Source organism: Orcinus orca, chromosome 13, assembly GCF_937001465.1.
Source record: "Orcinus orca chromosome 13, mOrcOrc1.1, whole genome shotgun sequence".
In the NCBI taxonomy this organism is placed as follows: Eukaryota; Metazoa; Chordata; class Mammalia; order Artiodactyla; family Delphinidae; genus Orcinus; species Orcinus orca.
This window is the reverse complement of record NC_064571.1, coordinates 73,547,418-73,568,807: the sequence shown is the minus strand read 5'-3', so window position 1 is coordinate 73,568,807 and position 21,390 is coordinate 73,547,418. Positions and strand designations below refer to the sequence as shown.

General features: G+C 51.2%; 1 protein-coding gene across 1 annotated transcript in view; it reads left to right on the top strand.

Moving 5' to 3' along the window:
• The window catches only part of KLHL29 (kelch like family member 29), a 311,517-nt gene extending 294,158 nt beyond the window's left edge, over nucleotides 1-17,359 (top strand). The window contains exons 7-14 of the mRNA XM_004268078.4: nucleotides 684-886; nucleotides 2,040-2,299; nucleotides 4,994-5,192; nucleotides 5,335-5,517; nucleotides 5,723-5,903; nucleotides 11,178-11,371; nucleotides 11,735-11,879; nucleotides 13,882-17,359. Coding sequence (XP_004268126.1) covers nucleotides 684-886; nucleotides 2,040-2,299; nucleotides 4,994-5,192; nucleotides 5,335-5,517; nucleotides 5,723-5,903; nucleotides 11,178-11,371; nucleotides 11,735-11,879; nucleotides 13,882-14,065 — 1,549 coding nt within the window. The 3' untranslated portion in view covers nucleotides 14,066-17,359. The remainder of the gene's footprint in view (nucleotides 1-683; nucleotides 887-2,039; nucleotides 2,300-4,993; nucleotides 5,193-5,334; nucleotides 5,518-5,722; nucleotides 5,904-11,177; nucleotides 11,372-11,734; nucleotides 11,880-13,881) is intronic.
• Nucleotides 17,360-21,390: the final 4,031 nt, after the last annotated feature.

Genomic DNA, 21,390 nt, shown 5'->3' with positions numbered 1-21,390 from the left:
GTCATGGCTGCTGGCTGTCTGTGGCGGAAGTCCTTGGTTGTTCTCCCTCCCCTCCTCCTGGCTCTAACCATTCTGTCCGTCTATCTCGTCTCGTCCTCGGTTTCCAAGCAATGTCATGAAGGGCTTCCTTTCCATGCCTAAAAGGAAACAATATGTTTTTGGAAAGAGGTGGGGTTGGAGTCAGGGTTCCGGGACGGCTTGGGGCCCTCAGTCTTCAGGGCAATCAAGGGATTGGCTGCGATCGCAGGCGTTTGGGAGCCTCAGTCACGCTGGAGATCCTCCCACTGGAGGCAGACGGGCCCCGCGGCCCGGGACCTGCCGGCCACGTTTTGTTTGGCGGAGACGCCGGGGCCAGCAGTGGAGCCGAACCGTATTGTTTCCCTTTGAGGCCAGTCTTGGTCCTCGTCCCCATCCACAGCTCATGCTTTTTGATTTGCATCTTTTTTTGCATGGACATGCCGAGTAGTGATAAGCAGGGTTTTCTGTTCTTCTGGGCGTCTCTGGTCAGACTCTTCTCTTTCAGATCCCGTGTAAGGTCGCTAGGTTCAGGTGTGTCATTGCTGTGTCCCTTGAGTCCTAAAAGGAAGGGCGTGACCGAGGTGTGCAGGGAGACCTAGCCCTGTGAGGAGGCGGCGCCGTGGCCGCAGGGCGGCAGGTAAGGACACCCTGGTCTCTGTGCCTAGGTCGGTGCAAGACGGCAGCCAGTGCGGCCGGGAGAAGCTGGAGCTCGTCCTGTCCAACCTGCAGGCCGACGTCCTTGAGCTGCTGCTGGAGTTTGTCTACACGGGCTCCCTGGTCATCGACTCGGCCAACGCCAAGACCCTGCTAGAGGCAGCCAGCAAGTTCCAGTTCCACACCTTCTGCAAAGTCTGCGTGTCCTTTCTCGGTGAGCCGCAGGGAACAGTGCTGATGTGCAAACAGTTCAAAACCAGCAAGGACTGAGAGGAGAGGGCTGTGCGTGCTCAGCCAGACCGCCTCAGGGTGTAGCTGGATTCCACAGCAGTTTTAAGGTGATAATTCGGGTAACTGTGCACAAAGGCCTCCGCTCACTGGCAGACAGAGATGTTCTCTGCATTGCTCCTCTGAGGGCCAGCAAGGCCACACCGGGACCCCGGGCAGCCTTGTGAGGACAAATGGACCGAGAAGCCTGTGTGAATGGTCTGTTCGTGGGGAGCCTGTGCCCTGGCCTCACAGCCCTGCTCTCTAAACACTGAGCAAACTTGCTTCTATTAGACCCAACCCAGAGAACACACTCACTTTACAGTTTGGAGCTGCCCAGTTCGGTGAGAGCAGGGAGAGGGAGGGGCAGAGACAGGAGTCACCAGAACCGGCCTGAGTGTGGAGTGAGAGAGGCAGGGATGGGAACAGGCCAGGTGGGGATGGCCAGGGGCCTGAGACGTGACCTTGGGGGGATGAGCCATCTAGAAGAGTCAGGAACCACAGCTCCTGAGTTGGGCCCACAAAAGTGATGGGCCTCCTGGGACCCAGACACGTCTAGACTAGAATAACCATTAGTCGGATCTCAGGAGCTCTGGCCAGACTGACCCCAGGTCTGGAGGTCAGGTTGGGTGAGGCCGAGACCCATGGGAGGTGGTGGGTGGGCTTATAAGGGGTGTTACTGCTACCATGACTCTAAAGTAGAAGACTGTGACCCCAGACGTGCCTGTCACAATTATGGCAGACACCATAAGCCTCAGTGTGACCCCCCAAGTCCAGGCCTCTTCCACTCACAGGCACTGAAAAAGGTCCGAGCCCGGCACTGACACTCCATACCTCAGTCTCGGCCCTTCTGCCGGGACCTGCAGCAGCAGAGGGAGGCCCCGGGGAAGTCAGCATGAGACAGGGCAGAGAAAAAGCCAGAAAATGGATCTGAAGATCCAGGAACACAGGAAATGGGCTTGTGGGAACTCTGAATGCTGAAGGCGGGTCACAAAGACATGAGCTCAGAGAGGGATCCAGAGTGACAGGTGATGGGGACAGGTGGTGACCCCTTCCAGGGCCCTGCAGTCAGTGGTCCCGTCCTGTGCTCTTGCCCCCAGAGAAGCAGCTGACGGCTAGCAACTGCCTGGGGGTGCTGGCCATGGCCGAGGCCATGCAGTGCAGCGAGCTCTACCACATGGCCAAGGCCTTTGCGCTGCAGATCTTCCCCGAGGTGGCGACCCAGGAGGAGATCCTAAACATCTCCAAGGATGACTTCATTGCTTACATCGCCAATGACAGCCTCAACACCAAGGCCGAGGAGCTAGTGTACGAGACCGTCATCAAGTGGATCAAGAAAGACCCCGTGTCCCGTGCGCAGGTAGGGCCTGCCCCACCCCCACCCGGCTTGCCCCTTCTCCCTCACAGTACAGGGATGGTGTCTGGAGCAAGGGGCCAGGAAATTAGAGGAGGCAGGGCTGCCTGGTCTGACCAGCAGTGGGAGCATCTGAGAGCCAGCAGGCCCGGGTAGGGAGCCTGGACCAGCTCCCATGGGTGCAGAGCGGTGAAGGGGGATGAGAGATGAGAAATCAGGCACTAGAGGGTTCTCTAGGGCTGGCATTACACCTGAAGGAGACCCAAGCCAACCGAGAGGCCGCAGGGCCAGGTGCGCAGCACCAGGACCCTGCAGGGAGAGAAGTGTGTGCCTGAGCCAGGGTGCCCTGGGCTCCCGTGAGCTCGGACCCAGCAGCAGGAGCCCCACCCACGCTCGGGCTGTTGAGAGGGTGGAGAGCACCTGGACCAAGCAGAAACCACGGCCCACCTGATGGGAGGGAGGGCGAGTCCCTCAGGGGGGACAGCTGAAGAAATCAGAGCCGGAGCCCAGGGCGGAAGGAAAAGAGAGCAGGGTCCGCAGGAGGGCCCCTGAGTTACAGGAAATCGAGCACAGCCCGGAAGGATCTCCGACCGACGGCCTTGCTTAGAACGGAATTACCTTGGTTCTAACGTGTGAGGAGCCCCCGGCCGTTAGTGCAGACACACAGGTAGCTCTCAGGAGAGCTCAGAGGCCCCCCAGAGAGCAGCAAATGGGAGGACAGAGTCAGGGAGGCGGAAGCCCAGAACGAGCTGAGGCAGCTGAGTGACACGTGACAGGGGCTACTTCGTTGCGTGCGGAACAAGAAGAGGCATGAGGGAGGGAGGGATGGGGCGGGCGGGGGCATTCACAGCCTTGGGTGGATACGGGACGCAGACATGGCTCTCCACCCCTGCCCCAGCCACTGGGCCCAGGAGAAGGCGGTCCTCTGACTGATCAGGCGGGGTCGGGGCAAGATTCATTTTCAGAGGAAGGAAGTCAGGTTGGGTGGCTGTAGTAATGACCACCACCGTCTACCACAATGCCCAAATCTGTCTCCAGCCCAGACCTCTGCCTTTGATTGTCTACTGGACACCTCCAGCCCATGTCCCCCAAGCCCCTCTAATTCATAAACCCCCAGACCTACACATCTTGTTGTGTTCCTTATTCCAGTTCTGCCCATTACCCATGGCAGAAGTTGAGAGTCCTCCCACACCTTCCACCTCCACTTGGCCACACACCACTGCCACTTGTGCCTCCTCTTACGAGAGCCAGCTTCTCTCTCTCCCCATTCAAGGCCCCTCATCTCACCAGGATGACTGCAGTCGTCTCCTGAGAGGTTTCCCCGCCTTCAGTCTCCTCCTTCCAAATTCATTCCCACCCTGCAGCCTCGTGGTCTTCCTAGGAGCATGTTTGGTCCTGTAATTTCTCTGTTTAAAGCCCCTCATGAGGGACTTCCCTGGCAGTCCAGCAGTTAAGACTCAGTGCTTTCACGGCAGAGGGCACGGGTTCGATCCCCGGTCCAAGACCTAAGATCCCACATGCCACGTGGCACGGCTCCCCAGAAAATTTTTAATAAAACTTTAAAAAATAAAAATAAATAAAGTAAAACCCTTCGTGAGTGCTCCCATCCACTCTGCAGGAAACACTACACAGCCCTTGGCAGACAAGGCAGGAGGTCAGCGGAGGCCAGTGCCTAGCTGACCTCTCCAGTCTCATTTCCCCCTGTCTGCTGCCCAACGCCCAGCAGAAGCCTCCTGCATCCAACTCCATAGAGTCCCCCAAATGCAACACTCTCTTTCACACTCCGATGCCTCTGTGTGTGCTTTGAATCCCTCCCCCTCCCCCACCCCCAGTCCGCCTTAGGCCTGGAAAAGTTGGCAATCCTTCCACACCCAGCTCAGATGGTACCCACTCTGGGGAGCCTCCTCTCCTGCACTCCCACAACCCCTATCTAGACTCTTGCTGTGGGAAGAGTCCTTTTATGTGATGGATCCCTTCCCCACCCTTAAACTCTGTATACCTGGAGGTCAGGGACCACGTCTTATTGGTCTTTGCACCCCCAATAGCACACTCAATGCACGGCAAAGAGTGGTCACCGATTAGTTGTTGGATGAAACTAAAATACAGTGATGAGCAAAGAGTTTGCCAGACAAGAGGGAGATTCACATCAGTCCATGAAAAGCCTTTGATGCAGGTGAGGGAGTCCAGTGCGTGCCACGAAAGGGGCTTGCCGGCGATGGGGAGGCACAGGTTCTGACGGTTCTGACTTGCAAGCGCGATGATCACCGTCAGCTGTCCTGGGCCCTCCCACCACCGTCAGCTGTCCTGGGCCCTCCCACCCCTTCCTGAGCTCCTGCCCCACCTCGTCAAGGATCAGGATCCTCATTTCAGTCCCCGGCAGCCTGGTGTGAAGCAGAGGCCCGTGACCTGGGTGGAGGCAGGGAGAAGGTGCTCAAGAGACTGATGGATGGCCCACCCCAGGGTCAGCCACAGCACGCCAGACCTCCCCCTTCCTTCCCTCCTCACCTCCTGCTGCCGGGAGCGCCCGTCAGCTCTGCCTAGGCCGGGGTGAGCAGTGTCGACACTCCCAAGCCAAAGGCACACTCGAATTACCCCTTTTGCCCAGTCCCACACCTCTCACTTCTTCCTTCCCCACACACCTCACAAGAGGTGATGCCACCTTATGATCTAAGAAGACCCCATGCCCCCTTGACCCCGCAGTACTCGGCGGAGCTCCTGGCCGTGGTCCGCCTCCCCTTCATCCACCCCAGCTACCTGCTCAATGTGGTTGACAACGAGGAGCTGATCAAGTCATCGGAAGCATGTCGGGACCTGGTCAACGAGGCCAAACGCTACCACATGCTGCCACACGCCCGCCAGGAGATGCAGACGCCCCGAACGCGGCCCCGCCTCTCAGCAGGTATGGCGGGATATGCCCCGAGCCCCCAAAGGCAGGCGCCACGCCGTCAGCCCAACTCTGGGTGGTCCCCCAAGGAGGCACCAGGCACAGTTGCTGACACAGTGTCAGGCTATCCCAAGGGTGCCCATCCGTGTCCCTGCAGGTGTGGCCGAGGTCATCGTTTTGGTTGGGGGCCGTCAGATGGTGGGGATGACCCAGCGCTCGCTGGTGGCTGTCACCTGCTGGAACCCGCAGAACAACAAGTGGTACCCCCTGGCCTCACTGCCTTTCTATGACCGCGAGTTCTTCAGCGTAGTGAGTGCCGGGGACAACATCTACCTTTCAGGTGAGGCCCCTCAGGGCTGGGCTGGGGACCGGGCACAGACTTCCCCAGGGGGCCTCTCCCCACAGCAGGGTTAAGGAAGGCCAAGGCCACAAGTGTCTACTTTGCAGGGGAAGCCTTCTCCTCCTGCCCCCAGGGCTGCGCCTGCCCAGCCTGAGACCCTTCCTCACTCCCTGCCCACTCTCTGGACCTCCCATACTGCCCACAGGTGGGATGGAATCAGGGGTGACGCTGGCCGATGTCTGGTGCTACATGTCCCTGCTCGATAACTGGAACCTCGTCTCCAGGATGACGGTCCCCCGCTGTCGGCACAATAGCCTTGTCTATGATGGGAAGATCTACACCCTCGGGGGACTTGGCGTGGCAGGCAATGTGGACCACGTGGAGAGGTAAGGAGGTCACAGTCACGACAGGGGCATCCTCTGACATCCCCTGAGAGCTAAAAGCACATCACTCCTCCTCCCCAAACCCCACCCAATTAAGACCCACTGGAGACTGGACTTTTATTTATTTATCTGTTTATTTATGGCTGTGTTGGGTCTTCGTTGCTGTGCGCAGGCTTTCTCTAGTTGAGGCGAGCGTGGGCTACTCTTTGTTGCGGCGCGCGGGCTTCTCATTGCGGTGGCTTCTTTTGTTGTGGAGCACAAGCTCTAGGCACGGGGGCTTCAGTAGCTGTGGCTCATGGGCTCAGTAGTTGTGGCTCGTGGGCTCTAGAGTGCAGGCTCAGTAGTTGTGGTGCGTGGGCTTAGTTGCTCCGCGGCATGTGGGATCTTCTCAAGCCAGGGATCGAACCTGTGGTCCCCTGCATTGGCAGGCGGATTCTTAACCACTGCGCCACCAGGGAAGTCCTGATGGTGGAGTAGAAGCAAGAAGGGTAACAACTGCCCAGCCACCGAGACGGGACACTCTTGTCCCATTCAGGGGGCCTGACAAGCTGGAGGCATGAGAGCCAATGGTGCAAAAACGCAGGATGGGCTTGGATGCCCTGACCAGGCAGTTAGGGAACTTACTGGGACCGGAAGTAGCAGCCCAGAGACTGGCTGGGATGTAGGGCTAAGCTGGAACCAATGGTCCAAATGTGCACCGCACCAGTGGCTGTGCCTTCGTGTTCCTGCCAAGTGGAGGTGACACACGGGGGAGCTCCCTTCCTCCCTGCCTCCCACACCTCCAAGGAAATCTGCATGTAACGCAGAGAAGGGTCGCTGCACACAGGCCTGGCCAACCCTCTAGAATTCTCTAGAAGAGAATGTAAGTCATGTGTATAAAGCCTGCCCTCTGCTGGAAGCTCCAGGCTGGCTTCCTCACCTCGGCCCTTTGAAGCTGGCCGCACCTGGCGGAGGGATCCTGTGCAGGCAGGAGGGGAATAGGCTGGAGGGGAATAGGCTGGAGGCCGGCGCTTCTCTGGGTGGAAACAGTCTTTTCCTTTGAGACGGGGAAATGGATCATGCAGAGAACGGACACCTTGGAGAGAAACTGCAGAACGAGCTCAGATAGCTTTGTGAGTCAGCAGCAGGATGGGGGAAACTGCAGGGCAGTCCTGCTTTTGGAGAATCTAGTGCCCCAGAGAGTGACAAGTTAGGCTGAACTGGCCCCAAATTCCAACCCAGGGGGTCACGGCTAAGGTCACCGGAGCCCTTTTCCCACGTTCTTCCCGCACCCTGGCCCCCCCACCCTGGCCCCCATTATCAGCTTCCCGTGTGATAGCTTCTCGCCTGTACAGCCGCACAAACCCCTCCGTTTGTATTCTTCCCTCGATGGCTAATTGGACACTTGATAAATGTTACGGCAAAGGTGGTTTCAGAGTGAGACAGGCTCTGGATTTTCACTGTGGGCTTTTAACTCCCCCAAGTGGAGCTCAGAGATGGCTCAGTAACAACGTTTAATTGTCATATTGATTTGAAGATAATGGGGAATCCCCGTGTGATTATGAAGATATTAATACTGCTGTTGAACCTGGTTCAGCCCTGACGCTGACAGCCTTCTGTGGGACCCACTGCACACCCATCACTCTCCAAGCTTTCCAGAAGCACCAGGTTCCACTCGTTTGTGATCCACTATAAACACACGAAAATGAGACATTTTCTATGTAGGAGTAAACTGAGCTGGATCTGTCATCCTGTCTTGCTCTTATCAGCTATTTTTAATCTCCTAAGATGCTGATTACTCATTTTGCAAACTTGTTGATAAATACAGGGATTTGTTCAAGGATCAAATGCACAAAGAAGGGGAACAAACTCCACTCCTGTTGGGCCCAGGAGCAGTTCGCCCTGGCAGCTGGCTAGGCCTTTGTTCCGCTGCAAAATCAGCTGGGGCACAGAATGGGCAAGACCACCCTGGGAACCCCAGGAGATGGAGGAGCAGTCCAGGACACGGTGCCCTGAGGCCTCCCCTAGTCCACTGGGATCTGTCAGCCGTCCTTGTATGGACAGGACACACACCTGAAGGCTCTTGGGTGGAGGGTACATGGAAGGGGTGCCCACTGCTTCCCAAGGAGCATAGCTAGACCCCCTTTGGTCAAGTCAATTTCTGTGCCACACAGTGACAATGATGAGAATTCAGGGTGACAGGAAGGTCGGGGGAATGGGGACAGACACGAGGACACTTTGTTCCCCAGGAAGCACTAAGGGTACAAATTGTTCTTATATTGATAGTGAATGAGATGTATGGTGCATTATAATTACCTTACTGTATTGCAGGACTAGAGCAAGATTATATAATTATAGTTTAAAACAACAGTGTAATAGACAAACCTGTATTATATCATTATATAAATAACTGGGTCTAATACTGTATAGCAATATATTGCAGTAGCTGTGGTTACTGGATAAATGATAGCAGAGCGCCGCACTCCGCGGGGTCATTTGCATGTCATTAGCATATCCTTCTCAAGCAGGAAGCTGACAGATTGAGCTGACGGGAGGGCTTGTGGCTTGGCAATCAGCCACCTGGAATAACAAGAAATTCACGTTTGGCAGAATGTGCCATTATACCGAAAGCCTGAAGACTAACAGCCACATAATCTTCCACTGTCTCCCAGCTCCTTCTGCAGCTCTTTGGATCTCTGCCACATCGGCTTAAAAAACAGATATCTGAACTTCTCATACTGTCCCAAAAGGCACTTATTCCATTGCCTATTAGCCACGTATCATTCGTCTGGGGCTTAATTGAATCAGCCCCTGCTCCCCTTTCAGGTACTTGAGCTTCTTCTCAAATCCTGAGTCTGTGCAAGCACAGAGCTGGACGTCTCACAGCCAGGGGCACCAGCTAGGAGAGACCATCTTCCTGGGTCACTGAGCTGTGACCATGCAATGACTAATGCCTCAAGGAGGCTCACGAGGAAAAGTGGGCCCCGTGTGCTTCCCGGGAAAGGTGTGCTGGGAGAATCCCAAGTGTTGTGGTGCAGCAAGCCCACGGTGGAGGCCCCGCCTTGGGTCCAGAACCCACGAAAGAGCAGTGAACAGCGTGGTGAGCCGTAGATGGAAGATCCAGAGTGAATGCTTGTGAGGGTGGCCCTCAGGGAACAACTGAGAAACACAGCTGCCCCACTAAGAAAGACCTCAAAGATCCCGGTTCAGTGGCCCATTTGCTTAATGCCAAGTCTACTCTTGCCATCCGCTGTGTCTCTTCTCACGTTTTCCCTGCCCTGCCTGGAACTCATGTTCCATCACTTCTCCATCCTCTGACTTTGCCACTTTGTCCTACACCACAGATCCTAGAGACCTGGGCAAGCCTGTTCAATCCTCCCCTTTACCATCTCCACGCCTGCCCTCTGGGGGCTGATTGCTGGTGGAGAAAATTCCACAGTCTTGTAGATTGGCCTCATGTGTATTGAAGTCCTCCAACCTCTACTGGATCCTCATGGTGCAGGGCATTTTTTGTGTTTCCCTTGTCAGCCGTTTCTCCCACTCTCAAGAGCGTGCGTCTCCCATCTTCACCTCTCTCCTCAAGGCTCTTACCCCACAGACTCCTCCAATACTTGACTCCTGCTTCACAGAGAAAATGGAGCCATCAATCAAGAACTCTCTCTTTTTCCTGCCATCACTCCTGCATATGTCCTTATGCTCATGACATCGTTGCCTTCCTCTCTCATGCCTAAATGGCCACCACTTCCCTGTCTACTCTGGATCCAATTTGCATCCAGCTACCAGGAGCCACCCATCATCAGCTCTCCCCTCTCTTTCATATATAGTTCATCGTTCCTTATCCACTTGGGCTCCTTCCCATCAGCATGTAAACACAATTAAAACTCCCCCCTGCAAATTAAAATAAAACCCATGCTGTGCTGGAGCTGGTTCATACTGGTTCATTAGAGCCCACTGTTAAATCTTCAGGAACTCTGCAAGTCAGTTGTTAGCTACAGAGATTATTAAAAATTAAGTCATATAAACTTAGAATTAAATTATTTAAAAACAAAGGTAATCCATACTCAAAACTCATCATTGTCTAATTTTTTTACTACATTTTACTACTGCCTATGTTCTGGAGGTTGTATGTGTCCACTGCATCTGTACTGGGGGAGATTCTGTGTCCTGGGGCACTACTGGGCATCTCTTCCCAACCCCACATTCAGTGATGTCCCATTGGTAGCGTGAAATCAGCCATGATGAGAGGATTTACATTACAGAAATCAGCAAATGCTACACACCAGGACTTTCTTCCCTGGAGAGCTGGTTGTTAAACATTTATCAGCAATACCCCCTCTTAGCTCTACAGTCCTTTCTAAGTCCCACCTTCTCTGCTCCCTCCTCCATACACAAAATAGCCCTGCACCTCCTGTTCCACATATGATGCCCTTGACATGACCACCAGTGACCTGTTGGGGACTTCCTGACCTCCTGTCACATCCTCCGTGCTGCAGCTTTGCCTTCTGTCACATCACTCTTGGACTCCTCTCAGCTCCCCTCATACAGGCCGGCATCTCCCCAGTGTCCTCAGCCCGTCCTCACCCCACACGCTCCCTGTGAACTACCTCGTCTTCAGTTTCCATCTATGTGCCCATGATCCCATAGCTGGATATTTAATCCAGACCTAAATACCAACTGCCCCTGCACATCCCCAATTTGTTACCCACAGATACTTTAAACTTCCCATGAATAAAACCAAACTCATCCTCCTCCCCAAACTCTCCCAACCTCGATTCCCTGTCCCATGAGTAGTGCCCGCTCTGTCCAGTTTCCCAAGCCAGAGACCCTGAGGCATCCTCAGGGACTCCCTGAAATGAGACATCAATTCATGCTAAACCTTATCAGTTTACCTCTCCTTCTGTTCCCAGCTAGCTCCTTGGTCAAGGCCACTATTTCCCCAGTTTCCAGCCCATGGGCTGGGTATGTAGGAGATGCCCAGTGCCGGGCTACTGAATGAAGGAGTAGGACTGAGCTGCACAGAGAGGGCTGAAGAGGCCCGGAAGCTGGGGAGCAGAGAGAGGTTTCCACAGACAGACAAGAGCCCCCCTGAGGTTCAAGAGGGAGGCTGAGAAGCCGGTTTGGGCTAGATCCTGGGTGGCCTTGAGTGATTCATCCCAAGTGCCCTCCACTGTGGAATATCGGGCTACACCGAGGGCAGGAAGTGGGTGGTGGGGCTCCCCCGTGTCTGCTGTCTTGCTTGAGGCCCCTGCCCTGCACGAGGCCCATCTGATTCTGGCTCTTCTTCTCCTCTCTCAACAGGTATGACACCATCACCAACCAATGGGAGGCGGTGGCCCCTCTGCCCAAGGCAGTGCACTCAGCAGCAGCCACAGTGTGTGGAGGAAAGATCTACGTGTTTGGGGGCGTGAATGAGGCGGGCCGAGCTGCAGGCGTCCTCCAGTCTTACGTTCCACAGAGCAACACGTGGAGCTTCATCGAGTCCCCGATGATTGGTGAGAACCAGCTGTCTCCTCGGCCCAGGAGCAGGGCAGTGGCCCCACCTCATCGCTTTAGTCAGTGTCAATATTCCCAAACCCAGGGGGCGGGCTGAGCCCAAGGGTTCTGCACACCCAAGTCCAGGGGGGTGGGAGGGGAGGGGAGGCCCCAGCTCAGGTGCAGCTGAAGCTCCCACTACCTGGACAAAGGGCAAGCTGGTCCGTGCCAGGTGTCTCCTGGCCCCAGCCTTGTTCTCGGGCCAACCAGTGATGTTGGAGGTCTTTGCAGCTCCTGTCCCCTGCAGGGCCTGCTGGGATGGAGGAGGGGAGGGGGCCCGGCAGAGGGCCCTGACCTGCCTGCCTGCTCCGCTCTCCTTGCAGACAACAAGTACGCTCCTGCCGTCACCCTCAATGGCTTCGTTTTCATCCTGGGTGGGGCTTATGCCAGAGCCACCACCATCTATGACCCTGACAAAGGGAACATTAAGGCGGGTCCCAACATGAATCACTCTCGCCAGTTCTGCAGGTGAGGAGGCTGGGCCGGGGAGGAGGAGGGCCGGGGAAGGGACAGGGGGACGGGTTGGTTCATGATGACTGACCACCATCCGATGACCGAGGTGGTGCCTGGGCCCAGAACAGCACCAGCCTCCGCCAGCCGCGGAGGGGGGTGGGGGGGGCGGGGGGGGGGCGTTCGTGCAGAGTGTGAAGTGCTCCAAAAGCCTGACCCTGCCTCCAAGCTGCACAGGAATGGCTTCCTACAGACACCGGCACCAGGTCCTTAAGGCCACACCTTCTCTCAGTGAGAGGTGAGGGTGGTGCTATGAGGTCAGCTTCCCCCAGGACCGCCTGCCCGGTCACAGACGACAGGCCAGAGCTGTGTGATACCCTACATGGGGCAGGTGGCTTTTGGGGGAGTGCCCTGATGGCACATGATCCTGACGGCTCTTTGGAGCTGGACCCAGTGAGGCACAAGGCACAGCTGCCCTGGAGTCCCGCAGTTGACTGGGCAGAAACACACCCAGACCAGCCCCCCTGGAAGAGAGAGGTAGAGGTCGGAGTGTGGCCTGGTTCCCGGGGCGCTCTGGCCCAGAAAAATTAACCACCCTGGGCAGTGAGACACACACCCTGCTCTTCTAGCCCCACCCTTTCCTGGACTAAGAGGAACTAGGGAAAAAATGGGAACCACAGAGACCCCATTTGCAGCATTTCCATAACAGAGCCGTCCTGAAGACATCTTGTACCTGTGCAGAGGTGATCCCTGAATCCTCGGTGTGGCAAGAGCATGAGGCATTTATCGAGTGCCTGCTGTTTGTGTGGTACAGCTAGGAAAGCTACAGTCTACCACTGACACCTTACGTGACCTTGGGCAAGTAACTTCCCCTCTCTGGGGAAGCTCTACCTATGAAACACGCCCTTGGACTAGATGAGTGCTAAGTTCCTATTAGTATGAAGATGCTACAGTTCTCGAGCCCTACTTTCATGTGACATATCCTACATGGTGGCCGTGTGCAGGGCAACTCTGAGAATACTGTCCAGTGATCAAGACAGCCGGAGTGTGGGCGCGGAGAGATGATGCCTGAGGGGATATTTAAGCTGGGTCTTGCAAGAGAAGCAGGGAAAGGATATGCCACAAGGGGAGGCGTGTGAGGGGCCCAGATGGCGTGGAGCTGCGAGAGAGACAGCTGGGGGCTTCAGTGTCTGGGAGGACGTCTAGATACACATGTTCTGTCCAGGCTCAGATTTTCAGAAATGGGTGTAGACTTTGGAAGGGTTTCTGTTCAATTTCAGGGGACAGCCAAGAAGAAATGGCCATTAGCGGAAATGAGAGAGAACTCGGGGCTGGAAGCATAGATCTGGCATCCGTGTGAAGGGGTAGCTGGGATGCAGTGAGATAGTAAGCGCAGAGAAGCAGAGAGCTGCCCGAGACAGCTTGACCAAGCCCATGAGTGTGGCACAGGGAAGGGCCCTTGCAGCCAGGGGCGGGCGGCAGTATCAGGTCACACATGTGAAGGAGTCACAGCAGGAAGTTCTGACTGAGCACCTGGGCAAGGGTGAAATTCCCAGTCGAGTGGCTGATGCTCAGTTACAACTTAGTTCCGTATTATCCTGTCTGCTATCATTCTGGCGCATCATGTTCCCAACTAGATTTGAGTGGTAGGAAGGCTCTGTCCCAGCAACACCAAAAAGATGCTCCACAGAGACCCAGTGAACTGAGCCGAGCACCTGTACACAGAGGCTGCTCATCTCCCAGCTGACTTGAGTCAGGTGGGCAGGTCCTGGGACACCCAGTACGCATCAGTGTCGCCCACAGCTTGGAGGGTAATATAGCATGACGTCCTGATTGGTCCTGGAGGAAAGGTGTTTTTCTTATCCCCGCTGAGGTCAGAGGGAAAAGAAAAGCAGCAAGACCCCCCATGACTTTTGCAAAAGGGGAGAGGCAGCCTGCGACAGGACAGGGTGCCGGGAATCTATCTCCAGGTCCCAGGTGGAAATCCAGTGGCTAAGTCTCTCCTCGTTTTCTCTGACAGTGCTGTGGTACTCGACGGCAAGATTTATGCAACTGGAGGCATTGTTAGCAGTGAGGGGCCTGCCCTGGGCAACATGGAAGCCTATGAGCCTGCAACCAACACGTGGGCCCTCCTCCCCCACATGCCCTGCCCCGTGTTCAGACACGGCTGCGTCGTGATAAAGAAATATATTCAAAGCGGCTGACATCCGCAGAAAGCCCACGCCGAGACTGTGGACAGACACATCTGGTGAGGCAAATGCTACTCACAAAGATCAACTTTCAGCAACACCAATAAGAGGCCGACCAACACAATCAAGGAACTCACTACGCTACACATTTTGAATACCGTCTACATTGAATGTAGGAAATCATCCTCGCCTTTGGGGAAAATGAGGGAGTAGCCTCCGAGCTGCGGGAACCGTGACCGAGCGAGTGAGCTGGGCCCTGGGGCTCCTGCAGAGGCACTTGCTCTGACTGGAGGCGCTCACTCTGCCCGGTGCAATAGTTTCACATATTTTTCAACTGGGAGAGAGAAGCCGTTTTTCCTTCCTGCAGGGCAAGCTTGATCCCCAACCAACCATAGATCAGTTATCCTATGACAGTATTAGGCGTCAGGCTCTCTTGAAATAAGATCAAAGTGTCCTTATCACTTTGATTCCTACTTTTGTTTTTAACCCATCTACGATTTCAGTGGCCGAGGGGAAACAAGGGACAATACTATGTATGGGGCCTGAGGCCTAGGAGGCTGCTGGTCCCCACGAGGGCGAAGATAAGTCCAGGTTCTCTGCGGAGCCAGATGTGACTGGAGCGGCGGCAGCCGTGGGGACAGCTAGGGAGAACCGTCTGTCCCTTCACAGGGTTTTCTACCATGTTTTTGCTGGAGAAGGACGAGGTGATTGTGCTAGCTTTCTCTTATCCCATATGAATTATTTAGATTTCCAAGGCATTTTCTTGATAAACAAAAGGCTATTTTTAAGTACCGAGAGAAAGAGGCAGCCACGAGAGGGATAACGCGGGAATTCCCAAAGCTCTTTGTAGGTAGTGCCAGAGTGGGGCATTTGCTCTAATTTTTCTATGTTCAGAATAGAGGATCTCTCCTGGGTGGGGGTGAATGCCCCCATTTTATTTTTAGAAAAAGTAACTCCCAGACAGCCCCGTAAAAGCCGTGCCTCATGGAAGCACTGTCGTAGAGAGACAACTCTGTTCCTGAAGGAAACCAGTTCTGGCTCGTGACACCAGGTCAGCTCCCTCCATGAGGTAAAGCTGAGGACCCAGGCCAGGCTGGAAGGGAAGGAGGGAGAATACATGTCTACAAAGCACAGGAGACTATTTTTGATATTTATAGCTATATATTAAGGCACCTGCCACAAAGAGCTCTCAGGATGGGGACAGCCTTCTCAGACGAGCTGTGACAGCCAAGGCCTGAATCATTCTTCTAGTAGCATCTTAACCCAAGCAAGGGGAGCCAGGAGGGAGGCCACCCCGTGGCTCACAGAGAAAGGCCTTCCCTCTAGTCCTCAGACCCTCAAACCTCACGTGGTGAACAGTTTCCATTCCAGGGCACGAAGGAGGCAGCCGCCACTGCTGTGCTGTTTAGCTGAAGTTGGTACCAAATACGCATTTACCATTTTTATACCTGGTAAGTCGACTTGCCGTCATTTCATCATAAAAACCACTTATAAGGAGAAAAGGACAGGACACGCTCTCCATCTTTCAGTATTTGATGACACAAAGTCCCAGTGTCGGGCATCAACTTCTAGCACTACAAGTGTGGCTCCCACTTGGACAAGATACCGAGCTTCGTTATGCAGTTTTTAATATTATTTATTCTTTTAAAAAGTAATAAGCACAAAACTACATACATTGTATGTCATTTAAAGTATTTATGTCAAACAGGGTGCAAGTGTGAACCCAAGGACTGGAGCACAAGTGTCTAACTGCCTGGGGCAGGGCGATGTCAGCGTTGGTGGGCGTCTACCTCCAAAGGAGGTGCTAGTGGTCAGCGGGACTCAACACAGACGACACTGAAATCCTGTTCTCTCCTCAGTTATCACACTGGAGCAAAACTGGCTATTTCTGTGAATGATATAAAACAGGGTTCTCTGTAACGGTATTGTACATAGTATATGTTTATTGTTAAGTTCTTGTTATAATAAATATATTTATAGATCTAGACTCGGAAGCCAATGTAATGCCTCTGTGTGCCACTGTCCTTGCCACCGAGATGAGAAACCCCAGTGCAGGCCTGTGCCACCTCTCCCATCAGCTGTCCGGGCTCTGTTACAGACTTGAATGCACATCTTGGTGATCATAAAGGATAGGACTCCTCAGTGAGGGAATGAATGTACAGGGCTGAAAGGCAAGAATAAAGGGCAATTAAAGGTCAAAGCTGAAAGGGACTTGCAAACACTCTGGCATCGACTCTGAGGGTCTTCCTTCAGTTTAAGTGCTCTTATTACACTTGTGCAACCAGAAGCTTCAAAAAGTTAGCTTCCCCCTGGTCTGCTTCCTGTGCCAGAGGCTGTCCTGGAGAACTGTGACAAATCCACATGGCAACTCCACGCCATCAGCCTGAGAAGAGACGCAACACCCTTCCTTCAGGAAGAACAAGTTGTGACTGCCATTCTAAAATCCAGTCGGGGGCCTCCCTGCCTTCATTCAGTCCCGCCTGAGGCTGTTCTCTAACCTGTTGTAATAGACCGGCTTTGCTCTCCTAAGGATACCCACGCAAAGCCCAGGGCAAAAGCATAGAACACCAGATGGGATTGCTCCCTCTCTTGCATGCAAGGACTTTAGATTTAACGGATTAGTAGGAGAAGGTAGATTTACCAGCATTTTACCCAAGGGAAGAGCCTTAATCCCCAAATCTCACGAAGACCTAGTATCTCCTTGCAAGAAAAAAATCAGAAGAAGGTAGGTTGGGGTGGGTGGGACTGGGAGTTCTCAGAGAACTCGGCTGAGGCCTCATGATGAGTGGACCACACACTTGCCAAAAATATCTGCACTGGTACCTTCACAACACCAGTCCTAGAGGAAAGGATGGAGAATGTCTAGAAGATTCCAATCATGAAGAGCTAAAATTATAAGCTAAATTATAAGCTAAAATTATAAACACCAAGCAATTGTACTTCCTGGTGGTGCAGTGGTTAAGAATCCACCTGCCAATGCAGGGTACACGGGTCCAAGCCCTGGTCCAGGAAGATCCCACATGCCACGGAGCAACTAAGCCCGTGTGCCACAACTACTGAGCCTGCTCTCTAGAGTCCGTGAGCCACAACTACTGAGCCTGCGTGCCACAACTACTGAAGCCCGCGCGTCTAGAGCCTGTGTTCCACAACAAAGAGAAGCCACCACAATGAGAGGCCTGTGCACCTCAACAAAAAGTAGCCCCTGCTCGACGCAACTAGAGAAAAGCCCGCACGCAGCAACGAAGACCCAACGCAGCCAAAAATAAATAAATAAATAAATAAATTCGGGAAAAAAAAACAACAAAAAAACACCAAGCAATAGTTTTGTTACCTCCTTCTTTCTCTACTCTATTTGCCTAAATCAAAGGAAATATGTTCTCTGGCTCTATGAAGAGTCTGTGTACTTACCGTAGAAGGCATCTGTGTTCGCTGTTATTAGGCACCCATGTAACCATGGGGAGAGTCTCTCTTGTTGGACTCAAGGCACTACCATCAGACCTGGCATGGATGGTGATGAAATTCATTGTGACAGCCACGAACAGGAGACGGATCACATTGTGTGTGTCTGTGTGAGAACTTTAAAAACAAAAAAACTCAACCCTAAAATAAGAAGAAAACAGGAAAACTATTTGCGGTCCATATGACAAAAGATTAATATCTTTATTAAAGAGGCCACGTAATTCAATTAGAAACTGTTAAGGGATTCCAACTGTTAAATAGGTCATGAACAGACACTGCAAAGAGGAAACATACAACAAAAAGTTCAACATTTATAATTATTAAATAATGAAACTTAAATAATTAGGTAACATCTTTACCTAACTAAATGAGCTTCCCAAACCTAAAAATAAAGGGAGGGGTGAGGGGTGAGGGGCGCTGATGAAGAGCAGTGAAACTCCTGAGTAGCGCCAAGGGCTCTGTAAACTGAAATGGGTCTCAGAAAGCAATGTGGCAGGTGCCATGTATCAAGAGCCTAAAGAGTACCTGACCCAGTAAATCCACTTCTGGGCGTCCATCAGGAAATAATGCAAACTATGGAAAAAGTCATATAACAACCAGCTCCCACTTACTGACACTAACTATTGCCAGACACCATGCTAAGCACTTAAAGCACTGAATCCTCATAATTCTACTAGACAGGTACTAAAGACATGCAGCAATATAGAAAACATTAGAAGAGGGGGGGAAAAAGGAAGATTCATATTTGTATATGATTGTGGTTATGTAAGATATGTATATAATGATATATAAGCTATATATATATACACACACAAAGATATGTAAAATATGTATATTAAAATGACCAGATGTACAGTCATAAAACTACTATTAATTGAACTGATGGAATTGTGGGCAATTTTCTTTCTCTCTTCTCCAAAATGTATATAAAGTGATGACATTACTTTTATAATAAAGACATCGATAAACATATATATTTTTTAATGGGGAATGAAGGACAGAAAGTAATCTTTCTCCTATATTTTAGTCTGAGAAATTCTCAAAGATCAATTCCTATCTTGGACACCATAATCAATGGAGAAGTTAAAAGCATTCAGAATAATGTAACAAAGAATTTTGAATAAGAAAACAGATTTCCAGTCATAATCAAGACTTTTTTTTAAAAACCTAAAGGCTAGGGGTGAATGGATTATATCTTTCAGTGCGTGAAGATTTGCATGAAACAAATGAATACCACCACTTCTCTGTGTTCTTGGAAGGTCAAGAAAGATGAAAAAGACAATAATAAAGAAGAAAAAATTCTAGTTCAACAAAAGGATACACGTATTAGTGCAAAACTCTGCAATAGGTTACCAAGATCCTTGTGAAGTCCTTTTCTAATTAAACGTCAATAATATATAACATAATTGCATACATTATCCCATTTTATCCTCTCAGCTACCCTAAAAGGCATAGGGCATCATCTTCACTCTTTAAGAGGAAACAATATCAAGAAAGTTAAGTGATTTGTGCGGCAATAGTTATGCCCCAGGTGTTCTCCATGCACTATCGCATTTGATGCTCATCACAGTCTTGCAGAGGATGGTTAAACCTGCTGCACAGATGAGGCCACAGGTTCCAGATGTGAAGCAGAGTCCGTCTAAGGCACATCAGTATTCAAAACCCTGCTCAGTGGGCCTCCAGAGAGGCTGTACTACATCATATGGTCTGTTCAAGGCTGCCTGGAACTGTGTAGCTCTTATGCCTCCAAGACTAAGGCTCCTTCCTCCTCCCCAGGCTACCTCAGAAACCTGTATTAAGAAAACAGAGAATTCTGTGACTATAAGAGACATTCAGCTCTGTGTTAGATACAGTCCTCTTTAGAAGCAATTTTTGAAATATCTGGTTAGAGTCTCAATAACACACTGGCTTCCTCCATTGAAGGCTTGGCTTTACACAGGAAACTTGGGTTTGGGGGAAAGAAAGAGGCCTCTGACTAAGATATCATTTCTGCCTCATTTGAAACTCCTCCTGTGAGCCTTCACTCTGCTGTGGAGTCTTAAGGAGTTCCTTACCTTCTTGCTGACCACAAACCTGGTCAGGGAGAGTAAAGGAAAGGGGAGAACATCATTAACACTGGCTGCACCATCCTCAGTCCCAAAGGGCATACCATGACCTTGCCACCCAAGGAGGTAGAAGGTCAAAGAGCTGACTAAAATGAGGACCCAACTCCAAGAAGTCTGCCTTTTCCACATGATGGCAAAAATTAGACAATCCAAAAATCTGTGTTTATCTTCCCAAATTTATAATCCATGTGCTCTGCTGCCCTCTATGTAACACTTGGCAAGTAACCTGGGTGTCTTTCCTCATGAAAGGTGAGCACAGCCTTTGAATGGATCAAACTAGGTCAGCAAGACTACATTCTCTGCAGGCAGGGGTCATGTCCTCTTATCTTCCCCCACAGGGCACCTCACCCTGATGAGTAGCGACAGCCAGATTCTATTGGCAGCATGAAAAATGTTTTGAGTTATGAAAAATATAAAGGCAAGGCCACAAGTTTATGCACTGCTTTAGCCATCCCTGTTATCTACAAATGACTAAAGAAACAATAGTTTTTGTTAAAGGGTTTCTATTTACTGTGTGTATAGATTTCCGTCATTCTCGGAGAAGCTAGCCACCACTAGCGCAAACCTAGGCACCACCGGACCCATCAGCCCTGTCGACTTTGCATCCCTGGTGGTAAAAATCAGTCCTTGAAGCTCTTCAGTTCACTCCCTACATTCTCTGGTACCTCTCTGTTACTACCGCCCTATTTTAAGCCCTTATTTCTCCTTAGTTGTTGCTATTATATTTTCTTTTTATAGGTGTTTTTTAAATAACAGCTTTATTAACATATAATTCACATATGATAAAATGCACCGTTTTAATGTATATAATTCAGCGGTTTTTAGAATATTCACAGAGTTGAGTAACCATCACCACTATTTAATTGCAGAACATTTTTATCATCTCAAAAAGAAACCTGGGAGTTCAGGGTTTTGGTGGCACAAGCCACCCGCCTCCTTGCATGGCCCTGCAATAAACTTTTCTCTGTTCCAAAAAAAGAGAAACCTGTATCCATTAGCAATCACTCTCTATCTCCCCCACCCCCAGCACATGGCAACCACCAATCTACTTTCTGTTTCTATGGATTTGCCTATTACGGACATTTCATATAAATTGAATCACACAATATGTGTTCTTTTATTTCTGGCTTCTTTCACTTACCATCGTGTTCTCAAGATTCACCCATGTTGTAGTAGGTACTAGTACTACATTCCTTTTTTATGGCCAAATAATATTCCATTGAAGGGGTATATACATGGATACATTTTGTTTAACCATTCACCAATTGATCGGCATTTGGGTTCCTTCCTCATTTTAACCATTAATAATGCAGCCACAAACAATCGTGTACAAGGGTTTGAGATTAAATAAATTTGGGAAATGCTGGGTTTAACAAAGTTAAACAGGTTTCTTTATGACAGAACTTCTGTGTCAAGAACACAGTAACATTGGGGGAGAACAGACACATGTATACGTATGGCTGAGTCACTTTGCTGCGTACCTGAAACTATCACAACATTGTTAATCGGCCATACTCCGATATAAAAAAGAAACAAACACAGTAACAGTCATTACAATTTTACTGAAGTGGATACACAAGGCAGGGTTTTCCAAGCTTATTTAGCCACAAATTGCCCCCCCACCTCCCAAATCTAGAAAACTTTTTTTCTTTACTCAATTATGACACAAGCTCAAATAGTTACATGGGATTCTGGGGTCAATACATTCTGTCTTTCATCTTCAAAAGAAGCACATCAGAAAGTAAAGGTAATATTGTGAAATATTCTGAAGCAAAT